Below are 21,298 nucleotides of genomic sequence, written 5' to 3'. Positions count from 1 at the left end.
GCCTCACTTCTTGCTTTTGCAGGTTTCAGTTGGGTCTCTCAAGTTACGCAGTTTGGAATTACAAGATAGAAAATGTGATCATGTTTTATTAGCACTGTATACCTTTTCAGAAAATAAATGCTTCTTTTTAATTCAATTTTCGTTTCTCTCTTTCAAGATTTCATACTTCGTTTGCCCCCCTTTTTTTATCCTCAAAGAGTTAGAATTTTCATCAGTCAATCATAGAGGAAAATCCTCTAAATATAAGACTAACAATCACAGTTTAATCATAATATCATCTTGAAGCGTTGCTGCAAATTGGCCATAATGGTGCTAGAATCGCTCACCACCATAACCCGACGAGTATGACAATCTCGAGCAATTCTGAGGCCATAACTAATCACCTTTGCTTCGCCTTGCACAACATGACCAACCGCTGGATAGCGATTCCGAATCACCAATCCCACAGCTGCCTAGTCCAAACGGAGTGCCAAATCAGAGTTAATCTTACAGCAGCTCTGAAGAGGCTGCTTCCACTGAACAGCAGCAATAGAACTACGCCCCCGCTGCCCAAATTTCTGCTGCTGTGCGCAGACAGCCAGAAGCACCTGCATATCATCCTTTTCCTGATATAAAATTAAGGCATTTCTAGCACACTAAATCTTCCATAGTAACAACACAAAAGAGCAAAATCTGTTCGAATGAATGCAGCTGATCCAAGTTGAGATGTTCATTTCCAAGATTCCCATAGCTATTAGCTAGGAGCTTTTTAAGAATTAGTTGATGGAAAATAAAATTCGGATTTCGAGTTTTCTTATCATATCATCTATAATAAAGTTGTCCGTTTCTATTTTCGTACTAGTTAATTCTCTTGCATTAAGCTTCATTCAACTAGCAGGAGTAAATAATCATGTCTTACGAGGAGCCCTATGTCTGCTTTTAGTTCACAAGCTATGTAATATGGAATGAAAATACTGAAACGGAATATATAAAAATGAAAAAAAAAAAACGAAAAATGATAGTTTTTCACCCGCGAGTCAACTTCTTTCAAGGGTCTCGGGAGGCCTACAGTTCTTGAATCTTTCTTACAATCATGTTTCAGGAAAGATTGCAACTTTCTTGATGATTCTTAGTTTATTAGCGTTGGATATTTTCTATAATGATTTTGAAGGTATCTGCTGCCAATTGAAGGAATTTTCAAGAATGAAAATGCAATATTAATAGTCGAAACAAGATATTAAGCAGAGGCACAAGTGATTTTAGCATCAAATATGATTGAGATTTCAGAGTTTACAGGAGTAGTACCATTAATACTTGCTTATTTCTTTAATTTTCATGAAAGATGAGAAAAGATTCAATATCATGCGGTTATGAGAAAGCTAATTTATTGAGATTATCTTATCAAAATTTATTTATAGTCCCAATTGAATTTTTCTTCCGATAATTTAATTGGTTCATGTGGATGGGTCTGTATAAACGAATTCTTGAACAAGATGGACTTGTATTGCAGTAAAGTGCTTAATCTTATGCGTCGATGATTATGGAAAATATTTCAGTCCATGCGTAGGGCCTGTTTGCATACTTAGTGTTCTTGATGAATCCATGTATAAGTATATATTAAATATTTCAACTTAAGCGACTAGAATTAGACACAATAACACATCATTAATAATAGTTATAGTTCATCCAACACATTCTAGGGCCTAGTCGGAATTTAATTAAACCAAAGTTGAAAAATAAAATATAACATATGATAACAGTTTCTTAACAGAATGCAGCGATTGACTAGTCCTTCAGCTTGGCATACTGGATAAATCTTACCTAGCCTCGACCTTTACTTCTTTTGTAGACCAGACCAGTTTGAAGCAAGTAGGAAATAATTTGTAAGATGTCCTAACTCTTGATTGATTGGATCGATGAATAAAGTATGGACCGGAGCAAGGTAAGAAATTCCCGACCGATAATGATGGAAAGGGGATGCTTCATACATAGACTGCAAATATTGATGGATTTCAATTGGTGTTCTGTGTAAGAAACAACTCTCCAGGCTGCCATTTTTTTCTGATTCTTGACCCTGAAATCACATTCTGCTGGCCAAACTTCGATTCCAGATTATAGATTCTACAAACATCAAACATAGCCAAATCTCTTTTACTCTCATCACCTGCAGGCTAACAACCTTCCAGAATCTCACCAACCCTTTTCGAAATAGCTGTTGCACGGAAACTTGGACGAGTCCTACATTTACGTTTTGTTTCTGTTTATGAAACGCTTCTAAAACTCCCGAAACTTCATATTGCCAACATATTTTTGGAGAAGACAAAATACCATTTTCACCATTTTCCGTTTCAGCGACTCTCATTTCAACATTTCTTGTTTCAGCGCTTCTGTCTCCATATGAACATGTCTACATATGTGAGACGATGATCAGGAATGATGTCTCTTCTTGCATAGAGACCTAGATAGACAAACAAAGAAAATGAAAAGCCACACATATCTTACAGAGCTCAGAACATCTTTATTGTTTACGGATCATCATGATTCGCATAATAGATCATGATTTCTCCTCGTTCCGTGCTTAATAGCCAAGGATGATTTGCCCATGCACAATCACATGATTGTGCTCATACTCATATTAACTCATCACATAATTTTGACGGGGATACTAATCATCCCCATCATCAGAATAAACACCACCACCGCAGTGGCGATACTGATCGATCCCATGATTCTATCTGCAGCCACCGGCTTCTTGCCGCGAAGCAAGAAGCTGAGTAAGAGTAGCAGAAAAGCCAGAGCATTAGCCGCCACAAGTATCTGTTGTTGGTGACTTGGTGTATAAGCAATCAAAGAAATAGCTGCCTGACCTGTAATTCCCAAGAACAAATCTCTCAGCTTTGAAATATTTGAGTACTCATCAGAATCTGGTGGCAACAGAATATTCAGTTGGTTTATATCTATAATGATATGATCCACTTCTTCAGGCTTTTGCATATTCTTGAATATCAGATTCAGAAGTGGAATAGAGAGATCAAAGGAGTCCATTTTCTTGAGATTTTGAAAGAAACTATCTTCTTTGCTATCAGAAACTTGGAGAATTTCTGAAATCTCGACCTTGTTATATTCTTCATCGAATTGAAAGAACTTTTTGATCTTGCTGTCATCGACACGGATGCCATAGCAGCTGCGTAAGCACGTGACAAGCTCCGCGGCGGAGAGCTTACCATCACCATCTTCATCAAAGTGTTTGAAAGCCTTCTTGACCATATTTTTCCTCCATTCAATCTCAATAAGTGAGTTGGATGTTGTGTTCATGGTCATGGCTGTGTTTTTCTGACAGAGCTTTGTTTTCCTTTTGATAAGAGTTTAATTTGGCTGAGAGCAGAATTTACCCTTAAATATTCTACTAAATATGATTAGGCCACTTGTTTTACACGAAAACGGTGCGAAATGATATTTTTTATCAACGTATTTTATAAATATAAAGTTTTGAAGTTTTAATCACTCTTCCGAAACTGAAACGAAACTCTGAAACGTAAAACTCGATAAATTTCCGTGCAACATAGAGAGCTACGTTAAACGCTTACTAATTAACTCAAAATCGAGCACACCGGATTCACTATGTGTTAAAACTCTCTTAAATTAATGTTACAATTAAGTGATAATTAAAGTAAATTCTGATTCCATTTAAGTATTTTTATGAAGGAGACAGCATGCCTTCCTAGAAATTGCTAATTAGTAATTTCTGATTTGACATGAAAAAACTGAAAGACAAAAGAAACAAGACAACACAAAAGACACCGTTACTCCAATATTTTGTTTCATTGAAAATCAAAATTCAGAATCTATGCTTAGTTGGTCTAAGGTAAATGTCTTTTTCTTAAATGTATATATAACAAATTAATCTTGGACATTTCAAGAAAATTGGTCTAATTAAATAAAATTTTTTCCCTATATTCTGATAGAGACATGAAGGAGTTTCCAAGAAGTTAGTTCCAAAAATGGATTATAACTTAATTTAATGATTAAAAAACCTTATTCTTTCATTAATTTGTTTTTCAATGGATCTTCAACAGAAGAAGATGTTCTGTAATTCAATTAGTACACTCTCCAAGTCTAGAGTCATGTTCATTAAAGTGAAAATCAACTATCGACTGGTTTGAATTAATTTCAGTTTGAAATATTACAAATTCATATAAAATCCGCATCGGTTTGAATAAAATGCACAACCAAAATAACTAGCTAAAAAAATAAAACACGTCCTTAGTGATTCGAGATGACTTTGAACTAATGGACAGAACAATTGGCAAGTCAATATATGAAAAAAATTTAATGCTTTTGCTGATATCAAACACTAATTCACACCATACTAACATTGCTTCAAAGATTAATCTAAACAAATTTTATTCAAATGTAAAATCAGTCTCTACTATGCTACTTTTTTACTGCGTCTTTCGGCATTTCCTGCTGCGTTTCTTGCCTCTTCCATGCCTATAATAGCCAGATGATGAATCAAAATCTGACTCAGAACTACCAGATTCTTTGTCTAATGATCCAAAAACGGTTCTTTGACTTGGGTTTCTTCTGTTGCTTGAGATTCTGCTGCAAATTTCTCCAATACCTTAAGCCGCCAAGGCCAATGAATTTGAAGAAGTTGATAGAAAACTTTGTGTTATCAGGATCATCTTTCGGGAAAAGAGATTGGAATGAATCTTGCGTAGCCAGATCTTCAAGTCTCTCGTTCAATTTCTGGATACAAGATGCTCTATCAATTCCTGAAACAAAATCTTGATAAATATCTGTGATGAAGTCGTGTCATGTTCAGTTATATGAATATAAGAAAACACATGCCAAGAAATTGCATCAGCGGCAAGTAAATGAGCGAAAAATACTGCTATGTTTTGTAAATTGTTTGTTTCTAGCCTATGAACTATAGAGTATTATTGCTGAACGAAACATTGTTCGAAGCTATCCTGATATGATTTGCTAATGGTGCAAAATCTATGAGCCAGTAAACCATAATACCTGAGGTAAGTTTTTGACTGACTACAACATTCCAAAATCATAATACACAACTCGATTTCCTGTCCTAGTTTTAGCCTAATTAAGTTTATGACCAGCCTCTTCAAAATAGACACATGACTCGAGTATTAGGTATATTGTCCTTCTAAGATTGATGAGGTCAATTTCAGTTTCATCTTTGATTTTCACTTGCTCTTCTTCTTGTTCCTGACACTCTTCATTGCCTTGGTTATCAGAATCAGAATCACCAAGAATGTTTTTCTTCAGTATATCATAATGCTTCTCGTTCTCAATAAAATCAGGATCCGACTTGAAAAAATCAAGTGAACCTCATGATCCATCTCATCCTGAAAAGATATCTCATGTGTTACCTGATTTTCAAATTCAACAAGGTCGAGTTCACGACGAACAGCAGGTACCCCTGAAATTTACCCTTCCTAACAGCAAAAAGCTTCTCAACCAAAAACTGAACTCTCTTATCAATCTCTCCATGATAAAGAATCGCACGAAATTGGTCAAAAACAAAATTTGGTAGTTCGGCCCGATATTGACCAAAACAAATTCAGTTAGGTTCTAACGTAAACCAAATAGAATTGGCCAGTTCGGCTCAATTTGAAAATTACGACTTTTTTAGAATTTTAGTTTGATTTGATTTAAAAGGAAAAAAAATCAGTTCAGTTTGAACTAAATGCACATTTGCGAGTGATAATTTAAATAGATTAGATGGATATAAATTAAATAAATACTATGTAAACTTGATTATTTATAAAAATGAAATAATCTAGTAGATCTCACAAAATGAAACATTTTCATTAACATCTTTACTGTAAGTTGTCCTCAGATAGGTTTATTTCTTTTATGTTAAGATAATTTGCCATAACTATCTGATAAATTTTAATTCAGGTAAGAATATGGATACATTGCTTAAAAACTGAAAATTTTAGATATCAGACAGTTGATGCTCTTAGTTATCAAAAAGTGGCTTTTTCATTCCACAAATTGGATAATGGCAGCAATCGTTTCTTTTTCTTTTTCGCCTTAAAACCGTATTGAGAAACATCAGATGAGCCAAAAATTTCAAACCCGCATAAGGGTTGTCATAAATAATAATAAGCTGAATATTAAATTCCTTTGTTAAAATGATACTAGCGCGTGGATTCTGTCGCGTAATATAATTGAAACCGGGAAGATGAAGATTGAATATGCAGGTCAGTTGTAGCATTATTAAGAAAGCATAAGTCATCAAATGTTTCAAGTTGCCTGTAGAGTATTGTATGACTTGGTCCTCATCAATCATCCAGTTAAAAGTAGAATCATTTTGTATAGACAGACAAAAATAATACCCATTCAATGATTTTGGATGTTTCTGACCCTTATCAAACTTTGGAGCAAAGGAATTAAAGAGCCCCTTCTGCTTCAATTTTTCCTCAAGATCAGCTCTTACTTTTAACATTTCCTTACTTTGGACACCAACTTGGTCCGTCTGCCATTTTTCAGAGATAAATTAGTCACGTCAGCAGTACTACTATCAACTATAGCAGCAGCAGAAAAAAATGTAACAGCATTAATATGCGCTTGGGAATTCCAATTTCAAAATCTCGAGTTCCAGTTGCCTGCATTTCATTGACCTCACCTTACGCTTCAATTTTTTTCCTTTAGTTGGATCCGTCAAAGACTCCATTTTAACCAGCTCAGATGTGCTGCAAGGCTGTAATAATAAAAGGAAATTTAGAAATCGGTACATGACATCAACGAGAAAGGTAAAAAAGAATAACATTTTCTACCACCTCTGCTGCTTCTTTTGCATCAGCTTCAGCTAATGTAAAAGCAGAACCGTAATCTTTTGTGACAGATTCAGCTTGGAATGCAGGCAGAGAGTTTTCAGTAACTTTATCTCCTCCTGTCTCATCCACATCGCTTTTCTTCAGAAACTCCTCAATTTCAGATGGAAGATCTCTCCATCAAGCGGTTTTATCTATGGAATAAAACAAAGTACTTGAGTAATAATATGAAAGAGATCACATGAAATGAATAATTGCAGTTCATCGTTAGAAACACAACAATTTATCATTTTTTCGTGATGCAACCATGAGATTTTACTTTCACATAGAAACAATTACTTCAACCAAAATGAACAGAAAAATAGATTCAAAAGTATTTTTAGGATGAGCCAATAATGACTAACTTTTAGGATGACCTTTACTAAGCTAGCATTTCCAACTATAATTATTCACGAGATGTCCCCTACTAGAATTAATTCAAGTAACATAGTATCTCGTGACTATAAGCTGGGAAGTTAGAACTAAAAAGGAGAACATTACTACAGTACATGCCAATTATTCCACACCCATGAAGAATTTAAAGCTGTTCAGGTGCATCATTTAGCTCAGAAAACAAACCTACAAGCTCTGGCGCGGAGCTGTACCCAAAAAATTAGACAATAAAGTTTGCTCAACCACCATAGTTGGATCAAAATTAAACTAGAGAAATTCCAAATAGATTTGAACAAGTTAGGTGCTTCTCTATAAAGCATTTGCAGACACACTGTCATTTCTTCAAATTTCATTTATAAGACTTCATACAAGCACACAAGGATTAGATGACTCGGGACATTGAAGCAGGCTAAGCAAATATATAGTAAGTAAAAAGGTTCATTGATATTCACTTAGCACGTAGTCCAAGCTACAATAAAACTAAATAAAAGCATAGTTGAAGATTGCAACTTAATTCATTTTCATGAATTAACAAATCAAGCAAATAATTGATCATTATTAGTTTAGCTAAGCTAACACTAAGGTTTATCAATGAAAAAGTTCACAAAGCAAACTATTAAAGAGACTACAAGCTATCGAAGAAAGCAGCATATTAGAGGATTAGAAGTTGCTGGAAGTCCCAAAAAGACAAAAGCTTCTAACTCCCAAACCACATTGATCTAGCTGTTTGTTCAGTAAAACTAACCTCTAACAAATGAACCAACACCCTCATGTAGTGTGATTAAAGTGACCTGTAACATCAAATGATTTCAACAAACTACTTACTCGAAACAATTTGAGCTTGGTTTTCCGAAAAGATGAGCTTCAAAAATTCTGAACTGGAAAATAGTTGAAACTAAAATTTGGCTTACTTTTTGCAGCAAGTTGAGTATCTAGAGCAGAATCATCACCGTCATCTTCATCTTCTATATCATCACCATCATCATCGTTGTCATTGGCATTAATATCCTGTAAGCAGTATCACTAGCTTGCTCAAGTATATAAGGAATTCATGGGGTAAATCAAATCAAAAAGAATCAAAACCTCATAGTGAAAAACAGGTTGCACTTCAAGGTGTCCTGTAATAAAACCTGTTGTTGCTGATACCTTCTTCTCCGTTCCTTCTTCTCTATCGTCACTTGAATCCACATCATCATCATTAATAACCAAGGGAATAGCATCCCGCTGCTTGTGAACTGCAGTCATCTAAGAAAAAAAAAATCAACACATTTAAAGAAAAATAAATGAACCCTTTCTGACTTCTCTTTCCTTTTTTGTTTTTATTTTTTCTTCGTTAGCTATCTGTTGTTAAAGCTTGGGAATGCAGTAAGACTATTGCTATGTTTGGCATTTCTTCAAGTCTGTTTCAGTTTCAACTCATGAAATCCTGAAGAAATAAATCTGAAACACATTTCAACTTTTCTTGGCAGATGCAATGCAATAACGAAAAAATGCAATGATATGGCAGAACTTCGTAACTGTTATTATCTGAATCGTTCTGTTTTAGCAAAATCATGTACAAAAAGGCCATAAACAGGCACAAGAAGCTACAGAAAATAAAAAGATGGTATCAGGCGAAGGAAAAGCCCGCCATTAACAGGAAAGAAACAACCGCAACACCAATTCCAATCAGTTTAATGATTCTCTCTGTACGTATCTGCTTCCGAGCTCCAAACCAGAAGCTCATCACGAGAAAGAAGAAGGCGAGCGCGTTACTCGCCACTGTAATTTTCAGTGGCAAAGTAAGGTGACCTGCAGCCGATGAAGCTCCGGCCATGCTAGAGTTAGGGTTGAGAGTAAATGCTGCTTGACCTGTAAGTGCCAGAAATGTACTCCTCAGATTATTGTTATCCGGATCGCTCTTCGTCACCCGAAACCATTTCATCTCCATCGCAAGATTCGCCATATGCTTCATACCGACAACAAATTCGTCACCCTTCTCTTTTTTGCAGATGGCTAAAGCCAAGTCCATAAGAAACTCTTTCTTGCCATTGCTGCCATCAACATCTTGGAAAATTTTAGCAATTTCAATGGTGCCGTCGTTCTTGTCAAAACGAAAAATATCTTTCATCTTAAAAAGATAGTTTTTGGGCAGGTTGTAGAACTCAAAACAGGATCGAAGCTCTTCTTTGGAGATTCTTCCGTCGCCGTCTGCATCAAAGCGGCTGAAGATCTCATTATATTCAGGCGCGACAGTGTCCATAGTACTCAAGGCCTCAAGCTCTTCATCGGAGATTACTTCGACATTACGGCGCTCCATGGCCACAACCTTGTCACATATCTCCCTCGTAGTCATAATCTTATCATGTGACGGTGTGAAATTTCTTACAGCAGTGAGGTCGAGTTCTTGATTAACAGACGAGCTGGGAGTTGTATTCAAATGGATGACGTGGGAATCATCCATTTCCTTACTACCGGCCTGAAGCTCTTCATCGGAAATTTTTATACCGGCATTACAGCGCTCCAAAACCTTCTTATAGCTCTTCATCGGAAGTTGTAATACTAATATTTTGTTTTTCTTTGGGCTGCTTCTCCGTCGTCTAGATAGTGTTTTGGAGAAGGTTGGAAGAAGAAAATATTTGGTAAATGCAAACAACAGATCTCGCCGGCCTCATTAAATGGTCCCTGTACTTTAAACTTTTTATTTATCAGGTCCCTCTTTTAAAGTTTGATATTCAATAGATCCCTAAATTATTCGTTTTTTATTTAGTTTATTATCGGACAAAAATTGTGAATGTATGGTTCAATCACTGTTAAATACTAATTCACAATTGATAAACGCGCTTGCGCTTGAATTTAATTTTTTAGTCGAAGTATGAAAAATAGACCTTATAAAATACTTGCGCCTACGGGTGAGTTCGGTTCGATACGGTTCGGTGTAAATTTTCTAAATCAAACTAAACCGCCCTAATAAAATTCAAAATCAAAATTTCAGTACTTTAGTTTGACTTACGGTTTTTTAGTTTGATGTACCGAAATTTCAGTACTTTGGTTAGGACTGAACTATAAAACACAAACCTGGAAGATCGCACACTTGGCTAATTCGTCAAAGCCTAGGAAGTTTCTTGCAATAGATGAATGCATAATCCATCAAAAAAATTAATTTTTTTTATTTATTTAATCTCTTTTAAAAATTTATAATTCAAAAGTTTCATATACTAATTGATTTAATAGATTCTTTTATGGACAGAAGTTGTTAGCGTATAACTCAATTTTTTTTTTGATGAATGCGTATAACTCAATTACCATTAAGTGATTAATAATTTTCACGTCAAAAATAATAAAAGTCCGTCATACTTTTAAATTTATATTCGATCTCACACGCGTTTTATGGCGAAGGTAATGCACTCTTTTTTTTGAAAAAAAATTAAAATTCAAATTATATACAAAGATTAGAAGAAGACAATTTAAAAAAAAAAACAAACAAATAAAATTTTATAAATACATGGATGTAAAGATGAATTTAGACTAAAATTTAATGTTAAAGATGGAATTAGGTATTGGATGAATTGGTCAAGACCGGCACATTGATAATGGATTATTTTACCCTTCAACTAGACACTAAAGGTTAAAACTATCATTAAAAGGAGATATTTTTTAAGGGAACATTATAAGTGCAATCAGCCGCGTTTTGGATGCAAACTATGCTTAAAATTTTATGGGATACTGTACACAAATAATGTTTACCTAAATTTTCAATGGACTCCTTTATGTTTTTCATATTTCAATTAGAACCATTTTATTGCCATCAAAGTGAAAAAATGACCCTAAAATCTTAAAAACCTAAAATTTAGGTCACTCTGATAGACGTTTGCACCTTTCAAATTATTAATATCATTTTTGCGTCGCGCTGGTAACATTAAGGTCAATTGTATAAATTTATGATGATTTATATCAATTTTTAAAAAAAACTTTTATTAGAAATTTATCATATAAATATTCTTCCAATCAAATAACTTTTTTTAGATTTTTCACCTTTATTATTTTTATTCCATTTAGTGCCTGCAAAATTAGGTGTGAGCAAACATCGAATGGATCGGAAAAAGTAGTTAATATAGTTTGATTTGGTTTAGAATTTATAAAAAAAAATTCAATTCTCAGTTTCGATATGGTTTTAGAGCTCAGTTCACCAAACTGAACCCAAAGAACAAACTTTTATACACGTAATTTTGGTATATTATTTAATGTTATAAAAAGAGTAAATAATCATTCTTCTCCATAAATTCAATAAATAATAATAATTTTTTATTTAATATAAATTAATCGCCTCCGACTCCGCCGCCACCCTCTTCCAAACGGCCACCTAATTTCTCCTACTCTGCTTCCGACCCGTCATTTGTCTTCCTCAAGACGAACTAGTCGTCTTCCATGGAAAACGAGAGCTAGATCTGGTTCGTTTTTCAACCGGCGAAGACCCGATGATTTTTTTTATTAAAATTAAAATTTTTAATAATATATTTAGTTTAAATTTAATTAAATTTATTAAGATTTTAAATTAATTAAAACTTTAAATTAATTTTTTAAAGATGAAGGACCTATTTGAATTTTTTTTCAAGTGGAAAAGAGTGTAATTCTAATCCGAGTTTTATGTTTTTGAATGATTTTGTCCCTGAATTAAAAAAAAACTTATCTAAAATTAATGTTTGAAGGTGCAATTAATACCTAAAGGTGTGGATTTATGTTCAATTAGTGATTTTACAGCATATAAGTGAAATTGAAAAAAACATCTACTTTCCTTTTAAAGCATCTAAATTTAAAAGGAAAGTAGATGTTTTATATTGGAACAAAGGATCAATTTACCCCCTCACCTTGGCACAAATTATTAAATAAATCATTTTTTTGGACAAACGTATCCTCGAACTTGGCAAAAAAGATCACGTCGCACCTCTCTGAGAGAATGAAACACACTCTCCGGTTTTGAATGGTAAAAAGTTTAAAATAATATAAAATATTATTTTTAGTTTCTGGTTTAATACTTAATAATTTTTAAATCTCAATTTTACCCTTTGTATTTTAAAACATCAAAAATCAATTTATTATTTAAACTAAAATTGAGACTTTGAGGGGGTGAATTGATCCTTTGTTCTTTTATATTGATTCATTTTTAATGGACATTTTTTGTCATCTCCTCCAAATGAAGAACAACAGGAAGATGGAATTCTTTCTTTCAGTTGACAATCCGAAATCCATAGCATATTTTACATCCAAAATCCAACTGCAGAATACTATAATGAAACACATAATCTCAATCTGCTTTGCATCTGCCAATCTGTTATTGCTTCTTCCTCGCGACGGGGATCGAGTTCCGTTCATCTTCAACAGATCCTGCTTCCATGTTTTCAGAGCTTTACTGGTTTTAGGGTTCAGTGCTTCCTTTATTGCGGTGCTGTTGGAGAAAGAAATAAGCAGGTTTATTCGGCAAATTTGCTGGTATTCTTCGGTGATTTCCATGGCTCTAGCTGCCTCAATTCTTGCTTTTGCAGGTTTCAATTGGGTCTCTAATGAAGGAGCAAGTGCATGGATGATCATTTAATATTAGCACTCTACCTTTTCAGAAAATAAATGCCTCCATTTAATTCAATTTTCGTTTCTCTGTTTTAAGATTTCAAACTTTATTTTCTGTGCCTTAGGTAGAATTTCATTAATCATAATACAGTATCATCTTGAAGCGTTAATGCCCATTTTGCTATATTATGAGCAACTTGATTACAAATTCTCTTTAAGACCAAGAGACCAAATCAAGAATATGTTCATAAATAAGGCAATTGTGGGATAAACCCACTAAGTCTTGCTGCAAATTGCCCATAATGGTGCTAGAATCGCTCACCACCATAACCCCACGAATATGACAATCTCTAGCAATTGCGAGCCGTAAAGAATCGCCTTTGCTTCACCTTGCACAACATCACCAACTGCTGGAGTCTTGCTCCCTGCAAAAACTAAAACCCGACGATATGATCCCAAATCGCCAATCCCAGAGCTGCCTAGGCGGAACTGAGTGCCAAATAAGAGTTAATCTTACAGCAGGTCTGAGGAGGCTGCTGCCACTGAACAGCAGCAGTAGAACTACGCCCCTGCTGTCCAGATTTCTGCTGCTGTGCGCAGACAGCTAGAAGCAGCGCACCACGTACGCTGCAGAAGCACCTGCGCGTCATCCATTTTCTGATAAAATGTTAAAGGCATTTCTAGCAAACTAGATCTGCCATAGTAACGCCACAAAAAGAGAAAAATCTGTTCGAGATAAAGCTGAATGGATGCAGCTGATCCAGGTTGAGATGTTCGGCTAGGAGCATTTGTTCCATCCACATTCCCATTGTTTATAGCTAATAGCTAGGTGCTTTTTAATTAGTTGATCTCAAAAAAATTGAAATTTTGTATTTTCTTATCATATTGTCTATAATCAAGGGGTCCATTTCTGTTTTCGTACTACTGAATCTGCCTGTATTAAGCAACATTCAACTAGCAGGAGTGAGAAATCATGTCTTACGAGGAGCCCTATGTCTGCTTTTAGTTCACAAGCTATGTAATATGGAATGAAAATACAGAAACGGAAATATAAAAATGAAAAAAAAAAGCGAAAAATGATGGTTTTTCAGTCGGAGTCAACTTCTTTCAAGGGTCTATTATTTCCTCTTCAAGGACATCGGGAGGCCTACAGTTCTTGAATCTTTCCTACAATCATGTTTCAGGAAAGATTGCAAGTTTCTTGATGATTCTTAGTTTATTAGCGTTGGATATTATCTATAAAGATTTTGAAGGTATCTGCTGCCAATTGAGGGAATTTTCAAGAATGAAAATGCAACATTAATTGTGGAAACAAGATATTAACTCGAAATCGAGCAAACCGGATTCACAACGTGTTAAAACTCTCTTAGATTAATGTTACAATTAAATGCACATTTACAATGGATAATTTAAATAAATTAGATGGATATAAATTAAAGGGGTAATGTCATAAAAATCCACCAATATTACACGTTTTTTCATTTTAATCATGCTGATTAAAAATCGTCATTTTCATACATTACCAACTTTTCTCAAATCCATACACCATTCAAAAATCCGGCAAAAATTGTTAACGTGCCACTATCTGGATCGTTATGACATGTCACTATCCGGTTGCCAACTCTGTAATTTTCACCGGAAATTTGAACGGTGTATGCATTTGATAAAAATTGGTAGTTCGTGTATGAAAATGACGATTTTTAAACGGCGTAATTAAAATGAAAAAAAGTTTAAAGTTGGTGAATTTTTATGACATTAATCTAAATTAAATAAATAGTTTATGTAAACTTGATCATTTATAAAAATGAAATTATCTAATAGATATCACAAAAAGAAAATTTTTATAAGTATCTTTTTTGTAAGTTGTCCTCATATATGATGAGATAATTTGCCCTATCTATCTGATAATTATTAATTCGGGTAAGAATATGAATACACTACTTAAAAACTGAAAATTCGAGATATCAGATAGTTGTTGCTCTTAAATATCAAAAAGCAGTTTTTTCATTCCACAAATTGGATAATGGTAGCAATCGTTTCTTTTTCTTTTTCGCCTTAAAGCCGTATTGAGAAACAACAGATGAGCCAAAATTTTCAAGCCAAAATTTTCAAACCCGCATTCGGGTTGTCATAAATAATAATAAGCTGAATCTTCAATTCCTTTGTTAAAATGATATTAGCACATGGATTCTGTCGCTTAATATAATTGAAACCAGGAAGATGAAGATCGAATATGCAGGTCAGCCGTAGCATTATTAGTGCAACGACTTGAATGCCATATGATCCAGCGCATATTTTCAGATTGCCGAGCAGAATTAGTTGGATGCAAAGCAGCCGGAACATGCTTTCAAAATCGGACGCTTCGACTGATTCGTGCATTGATTCCGGTCGATTCACCACCATAGGACCCACCAGGCTTCCTGATCTGCTGCACTTGGCCTTGCCACCTTTTCTTTTGTTTATCATGCTTTGTCTATTGACACAGGAAGAATAAATCGGTACTCCAAAAGAATAAAGCAGCACAGCAAAGAAACTGAAAGGAAAAATCCTTACCCTGTATTTCTTCCTAGGATTTTTCAGGTCTTTATTCCGTTGACGGGTTAAGCCTCTGTTCTTATCAATCTGGTTATTTGGGAAAACGAAAAGAGACATAAACAAAAATCTATATGTTTAACCATGGTCGGAAATGGTTAAGAAAAAGCGGGTTCAGATAAGGTATTCTCACCTGACGAGTGATATGTCGTTTTCCATCAACAATTTCAGGCAAAGCAGTAAGAGTTGCATTCCTGCCAAAAAGGAAAATTTTAAGAAAGAATAAGCATTGACAGACACAGTTCTAGCAACATGTCAATCAACTCCGAACTGGTAAATAAATTGACCCAAGGTCATTCATCATAATGCCTTGAAATAAACCATTACAGCTATAATATTGTACCAGATGGTAGAATTATTAACAGACCTTCCGTATTTCTCGGCTTTGGCAGCAAATTTAGCATCCCTGTTCTCTTTTATTTCTTTGTAGAATTCATCTTCCAAATCTCCAGTATCCGCATCCTCCTCCATTTCGGAGGAATCATCAGTCTCATTTGTGTCGGGCTCATCCTCAGCCTCATCCTCAGATTTGACACCAGCACCCACTAACACTCTCATTTCATGTTTCCTTCTTCTTTCTCCAATATCATCTCTCTTGGGTAAATCATCGTCACCCGAAATAGCCTAGCCACAAGGAGGAAAAAGTATGAAAAAAGACAGCACATAGATGTAACCTAAAACATCTCAACACTGACATACTCCATCAGCATATCCTCTAAAATTATTAATATCCAATCAACGATAATGTCCCTGACAAAATCGCCAGTAAAGGTGCAGGGAGGTGGCAGTTGTCGGAATGGATTAACCAATTAAAACTATATTCGTATCAGCAGCATGCTTAGATAGACCAGCAACTCCTAAATTGCATTTCAAAGTAAATTCCTGACTCAGTAATTTAGGAGAAAAAATAACGATATACAGAAAAAGTGTCTCAAAGATTTAGTCTCCAAAATTTCCTCTTCTATAACCAAATTGAAAAGGAACAACAGAAGAAGTTAACGTTCAAATTTACATGTTTCTATTACAGCCTGTAAAGCTTTGGGGAGTGATCAATCTGCTGTCAAGTAAGTACGAAAATATGCATCTAAATTCAATTGAAAAAAAAAGTTCATAAAGATGAGGAAGAACATATAAGTCTGATATAGGCTACCTTTGGTTTATTTGCTTTGGCAGAAACAAGTCGCGAGAGTTTACTTGAACCCAGCAAGTTTCCATGCCCATTACTCAATCCACCATTTCCTCTCTCAGCATCCATAGCATCATCATTGAAGTCATCAAATGTTTCAAGTTGCCTGTAGAATATTCTATGACTTAGTCCTCAGCAATCATCCAGTTAAAAGTAGAATCAGTTTGGGAAGACAGACAAAAATAATACCCATTCAATGATTTTGGATGTTTCTGACCCTTATCAGACTTTGGAGCAAAGGAATTAAAGAGCCCCTTCTGCTTCAGTTTTTCCTCAAGTTCAGCTCTTACTTTTAACATTTCCTTACTTTGAACACCAACTTGGTCAGTCTGCCATTTTTGCAGAGATAAATTAGTCACATCAGCAGTACTACTATCAACTATAGCAGCAGCAGAAGAAAAAAAATGTAACAACATTAATATGCACTTGGGAATTCCAATTTCAAAATCTTGAGCTCCAATTGCCTTAAGTATCTCATGACCCTGGGGTCCTTCCAAATAGCAAAAATAGTGGGGTAAGGGAGAAGCTGCATTTCATTGATCTCACCTTACGCTTCAATTTTTTTTCTTTAGTAGGAGCCTTCAAAGACTCCATTTTAACCAGCTCAGATGTGCTACAAGGCTGTAATAATAAAAGGAAATTCAGAAATCGGTACATGACATCAACAAAGAAAGGTGAAAAGGAATAACATTTTCTACCACCTCTGCTGGTTCTTTTGCATCAGCTTCAGCTAATGTGACAGATTCAGCTTGGAATGCAGGCAAAGAGTTTTCAGTAACTTTATCTCCCCCTGTCTCATCCACATCGCTTTTCTTCAGAAACTCCTCAATTTCAGATGGAAGATTTCCATCAAGCGGCTTCATCTATGGAATAAAACAGAGTCCTTATGAAAGAGATCTCGTGAAATGAATAATTGCAGTTCATCGTATATGCATAAATTTAACCATGAGAAACAAAAAAATTATCATTTTTTTTCCTGATGCAACCATGAGATTTTACTTTCACTGAGAAACAATTGCTTCAGCCAAATGAACAGAAATCATAGATTCAAAAGTAATTTCAGGATGAGCTTATTATGTCTAACTTTTAAAATATCAACTTTTAGGATGGCCTTCACTAAGCTAGCATTTCCAACTATAATTATTCACGAGACATCCCCTACTAGAATTAATTCAAGTAACATAGTATCTCGTGACTATATGCTGGGAAGTTAGTACTAAAAAGGAAAAAATTACTACGTGCCAATTATTCCACACCCATGAAGAATTTAAAAATTCCCTGCACACAACACACGTAGCTTCTTTAAAGAAGAGAGTAAACCTTCTCTAATAATCCTTTGATCTCTACTAGACGAGCTATAACAGGATGATCACGAACTGACTCCTCCTTTTCAGACTTGAGAAGAAGATAGAACGTTATGGCCTGACAGTAAGCCAATAAAAGAAGTTGTTTCACCTCCAAATAGCGCAACCCACCCTCCAGAGTAATATTGCCTGCTTTAACCTATAGATAGTATGTAACTAGGCATCAATAAAATGAAAGAACACAATAATCAGGAGATAAACAAGAAGGAAGAAAATCCAGCATGAAGAGCAGAGATGCACAAGGAATCAAAATATCATTAGCATAGCTCAAATATATTATTGGATAAAGGATAACCAAAATAGAAGAAGAATACCTTGCTTAGAAGTGGATTAACTCTGGTTTCAAGCTGTTCAAGTGCATCATTTAGCTCAGAAAGCAAACCTACCAGTTCTGGCGCGGAACTGTACCAAAAAGAAAATAGACAATAAAGTTTGCTCTTGCACCATAGTTGGATCAAAATTAAACTAGAGAAATTCCATATAGATTTGATTGCATACACCCTGTCATTTCTTCAAATTTCATTTTTAAGACTTCATACAAGCATACAAAGATTATATGAATTGTGACATTGAAGCAGGCTAGAGTTCCTATACTATAAAAGCAAGCTATTCCTTGCTAATGACGTTGAGTTTAAGATTCTCAAAGCCTCTTTTTCATCAAAACCAATAATAAGACTTGGTCATTAATTTTCCCTTGTTTTAAATATAAGCTTGATCAATTTAGTTAGATAATGCCAAATTCTGAAGCTCAGCTGTTACAAGGATCTTAATCTTACATTCTATTAACATACTGTACTTTTGCACTTAACAGTTCTCATTCACTTGCCCCTGCTCTTTAGTAACTATGTCAATAGAAATATATGCAAGCAAACCCAAAAAAACTCAAAATGTAGATATAAAAACTTTTACCTATAGACGACATCCATTTGCTCCTTTCTGGACATAATATTCAAATCTTTGATCGATGAATCTTTTGTTTTTCTTTTTTCTTTAACTGATATTTCCTACAAAGTGATATTAAATCATCATATTTCATTAACAAACTTGCGAATTTCATCCTTAAATTCATTCGAATAACAAGGAATTAATCAAATTTAAAAGATGTGTAAGAGGTTCACCTCCATGGTTAAATCCCTATCATCAACATTTTCAATGCCAAAGTCTTCCATAGATAATGTATCTAACTTTTTCTTTTGACTATCCATAATGGCTTTCTCCTCTTCTTTAAGAGCATCACTATCACTTGAATCCCCCTACAAAATAACATCAATAAGAACTTCTACTGTAATTTTATTTATAAGAAACTTCAAGGAATCCAAGTGCATTAACCAAATAAAAAAAAAACAGAAAACAGGCCCATATAAGTATGTAAAACCATTAACTAATATGCTTGCACATGGAAACAAAAGTTAGTCGACAAGGTGCTCAATATGCATGTAACATATGAAGGGGAAGGAAGAAAAAGTGGGGAAGAACAAAGAACATATGCTTATGAATTCTTACCTCGTAATCACCACCACCATAATATTGGTGCTTTTTCCCACCCCATACGTCCATCTTGTCTTCATCATCTAAGTCTTCATCGTCCTGTTCATCAACGGATGCACCATATTTTTCACTGAGATATTTTTGCTGCCTCTTGACTGCAAATAGTAGTAAAAAAGTTCATAGATATTCACTTAGCACGTAGTCCAAGCTACCATAAAACCAAATAAAAGCATAGTTGAAGATTGCAACTTAATTCATTTTCATGAATAAACAAAGCAAGCAAATCATTGACTATTATTAGTTTAGCTAAGCAAACACTAAGGTTTATTAGTTAAAAAGTTTACAAAGCAAATTATGAAAGAGACTAGAAGCTGCCGAAGAATGCAGCATATAAAACAATTAGATGATTAGAAGTAGCTGGGAGCCCCAAAAAGAGAAAAGCTTCTAACTTTTTAACTCAAACCATAATGATCTAGCTGTTTGTTCAATAAATCTAACCTCTAACAAAAGGACCAACAACAACCTCATGCAGTGTGATTAAACTGACATATAAAAACATAATATCAAAAATGATTCCAACAAATTACTTACTCGAAAGTCGAAAGAGTTTGATCTCAGTTTTCTTATAAAATGAACTCAAAAAAATTCTGAACTGGAAAATAATTGAATTAAAATTTGACTTACTTTTCGCAGCAAGTTGAGTATCTAGGGCGTCATCATCCTCATCTTCATCTTCGTTATCATCACCACCATCATCATCGTCATCATCATCATCATCATCATCATCATCGGCATTAATATCCTGTAAGCAGCATCACTAGCTTGCTCAAGTATAAAAAAAGAAAGGAATTCATGGGGCAAATCAAATTAACTCACTCATATTCGAGCCGAGTACGCTAACAAAAGAAAAGAAAATATTATGAAAGCTAGTAACAGTAAATGTGTTGCAATATGAAATCTAATTAAAAAAATAATAAAAACCTCATAGTCAAAAACAGGTTGCACTTCATCATCACTTGAATCCACATCATCATCATTAATATCCAGTGGAATTACATCCCTCTGCTTGTGAACTGCAATCATTTTGCCAGAGCTTTAATTTAATTCAGTTGAAATCTCGAAAAATAATATCGTTCGTGACATGAATTTCATTTTCAATACAACAATTCTAGTCTAGCAACTATGATATTCGAAAAAAACATAGTACAAGTGAGTGAGTGAGGCTTACAGGCATCAATATCATCATCCACGTCTTCGGGATCAACAAACTCGCGCCGAGACTTTCGCTTAGGGTTTGTGTTGTCATGCTTTTGATTTCTTCCTCTTTTTGCCATTGCTCAACAAACCAAAACAATAACAGCAACAAAAAACGCCGCGCCACCACCACCGCCTGCAATTAAGAAATTAAACACTTGTCACAAATTTAAATAAAAATTGATAATTACAATGCTCAGCTTATAAGAAAAGTGAACCATTCTCATGAACAAAATAGAAATTAATTACCAAATATTACCTGCAAATTGGTTTGTGAGTGATGAGATACAGAGAGAAGCAGTTTTTAGGTTAATAGAAAGGGGAGGGTTTTAGACGGGTTTAGGAGAAAAACCCCGATATTTCCGGCCCGAGATATCGGCCCATATAAAAATTTATCAAAATAATTAGAATAAAGAGTCAATCTGGCCCTCAAATTTATATTTCGAATCAAATAAATATACTTTAAATCTTTTTGAGCTAATTAGCTCTCTGAACTTGTGTTTTAAAGCCACATAGATCACTTTATCCAATTAGAATTTTAAATTTAAGTTATTTATCTAAATTAAGAAAATTTCATAACATATAAAATAAAAAATAATTTAAAATGATGTATTTATTGAAAAACACAATTTTTTTAGAATTTAACTAATTTAAAA

The 21,298-nt window shown here is 34.4% G+C and overlaps 2 protein-coding genes and 1 pseudogene across 2 annotated transcripts; all 3 read right to left on the bottom strand.

Annotated features, from left to right (window-relative positions):
• Nucleotides 1–4,421: 4,421 nt before the first annotated feature.
• Nucleotides 4,422–5,557, bottom strand: LOC126671996 (pre-mRNA-splicing factor cwc22-like; annotated as a pseudogene).
• A 1,801-nt stretch (nucleotides 5,558–7,358) lies between these two features.
• On the bottom strand, nucleotides 7,359–8,610 carry LOC126654043 (protein THALLO-like). Its single transcript, XM_050348086.2, has 4 exons — nucleotides 8,298–8,610; nucleotides 8,126–8,222; nucleotides 7,960–8,005; nucleotides 7,359–7,420 (listed from the first exon to the last, which is right to left on the bottom strand). The coding sequence occupies exons 1-3, from the start codon at nucleotides 8,457–8,459 to the stop codon at nucleotides 7,983–7,985; spliced, it is 282 nt and encodes a 93-aa protein (XP_050204043.1). The 5' UTR covers nucleotides 8,460–8,610; the 3' UTR covers nucleotides 7,359–7,420; nucleotides 7,960–7,982.
• Nucleotides 8,611–14,744: 6,134 nt separating this feature from the next.
• On the bottom strand, nucleotides 14,745–20,997 carry LOC126654037 (protein THALLO). Its single transcript, XM_050348076.2, has 17 exons — nucleotides 20,902–20,997; nucleotides 20,617–20,778; nucleotides 20,370–20,461; nucleotides 20,073–20,190; nucleotides 19,404–19,543; nucleotides 19,019–19,153; nucleotides 18,810–18,904; nucleotides 18,215–18,302; nucleotides 17,857–18,039; nucleotides 17,238–17,399; nucleotides 17,083–17,157; nucleotides 16,726–16,865; nucleotides 16,501–16,642; nucleotides 15,718–15,974; nucleotides 15,484–15,544; nucleotides 15,312–15,380; nucleotides 14,745–15,231 (listed from the first exon to the last, which is right to left on the bottom strand). The coding sequence occupies exons 2-17, from the start codon at nucleotides 20,720–20,722 to the stop codon at nucleotides 15,106–15,108; spliced, it is 1,989 nt and encodes a 662-aa protein (XP_050204033.1). The 5' UTR covers nucleotides 20,723–20,778; nucleotides 20,902–20,997; the 3' UTR covers nucleotides 14,745–15,105.
• Between the last annotated feature and the right edge of the window lie 301 nt (nucleotides 20,998–21,298).

This window comes from Mercurialis annua, linkage group LG1-X (genome assembly GCF_937616625.2).
Source record: "Mercurialis annua linkage group LG1-X, ddMerAnnu1.2, whole genome shotgun sequence".
In the NCBI taxonomy this organism is placed as follows: domain Eukaryota; kingdom Viridiplantae; phylum Streptophyta; class Magnoliopsida; order Malpighiales; family Euphorbiaceae; genus Mercurialis; species Mercurialis annua.
The sequence above is the reverse complement of the archived record's forward strand: the minus strand, read 5'-3'. Positions and strand labels throughout refer to the sequence as shown.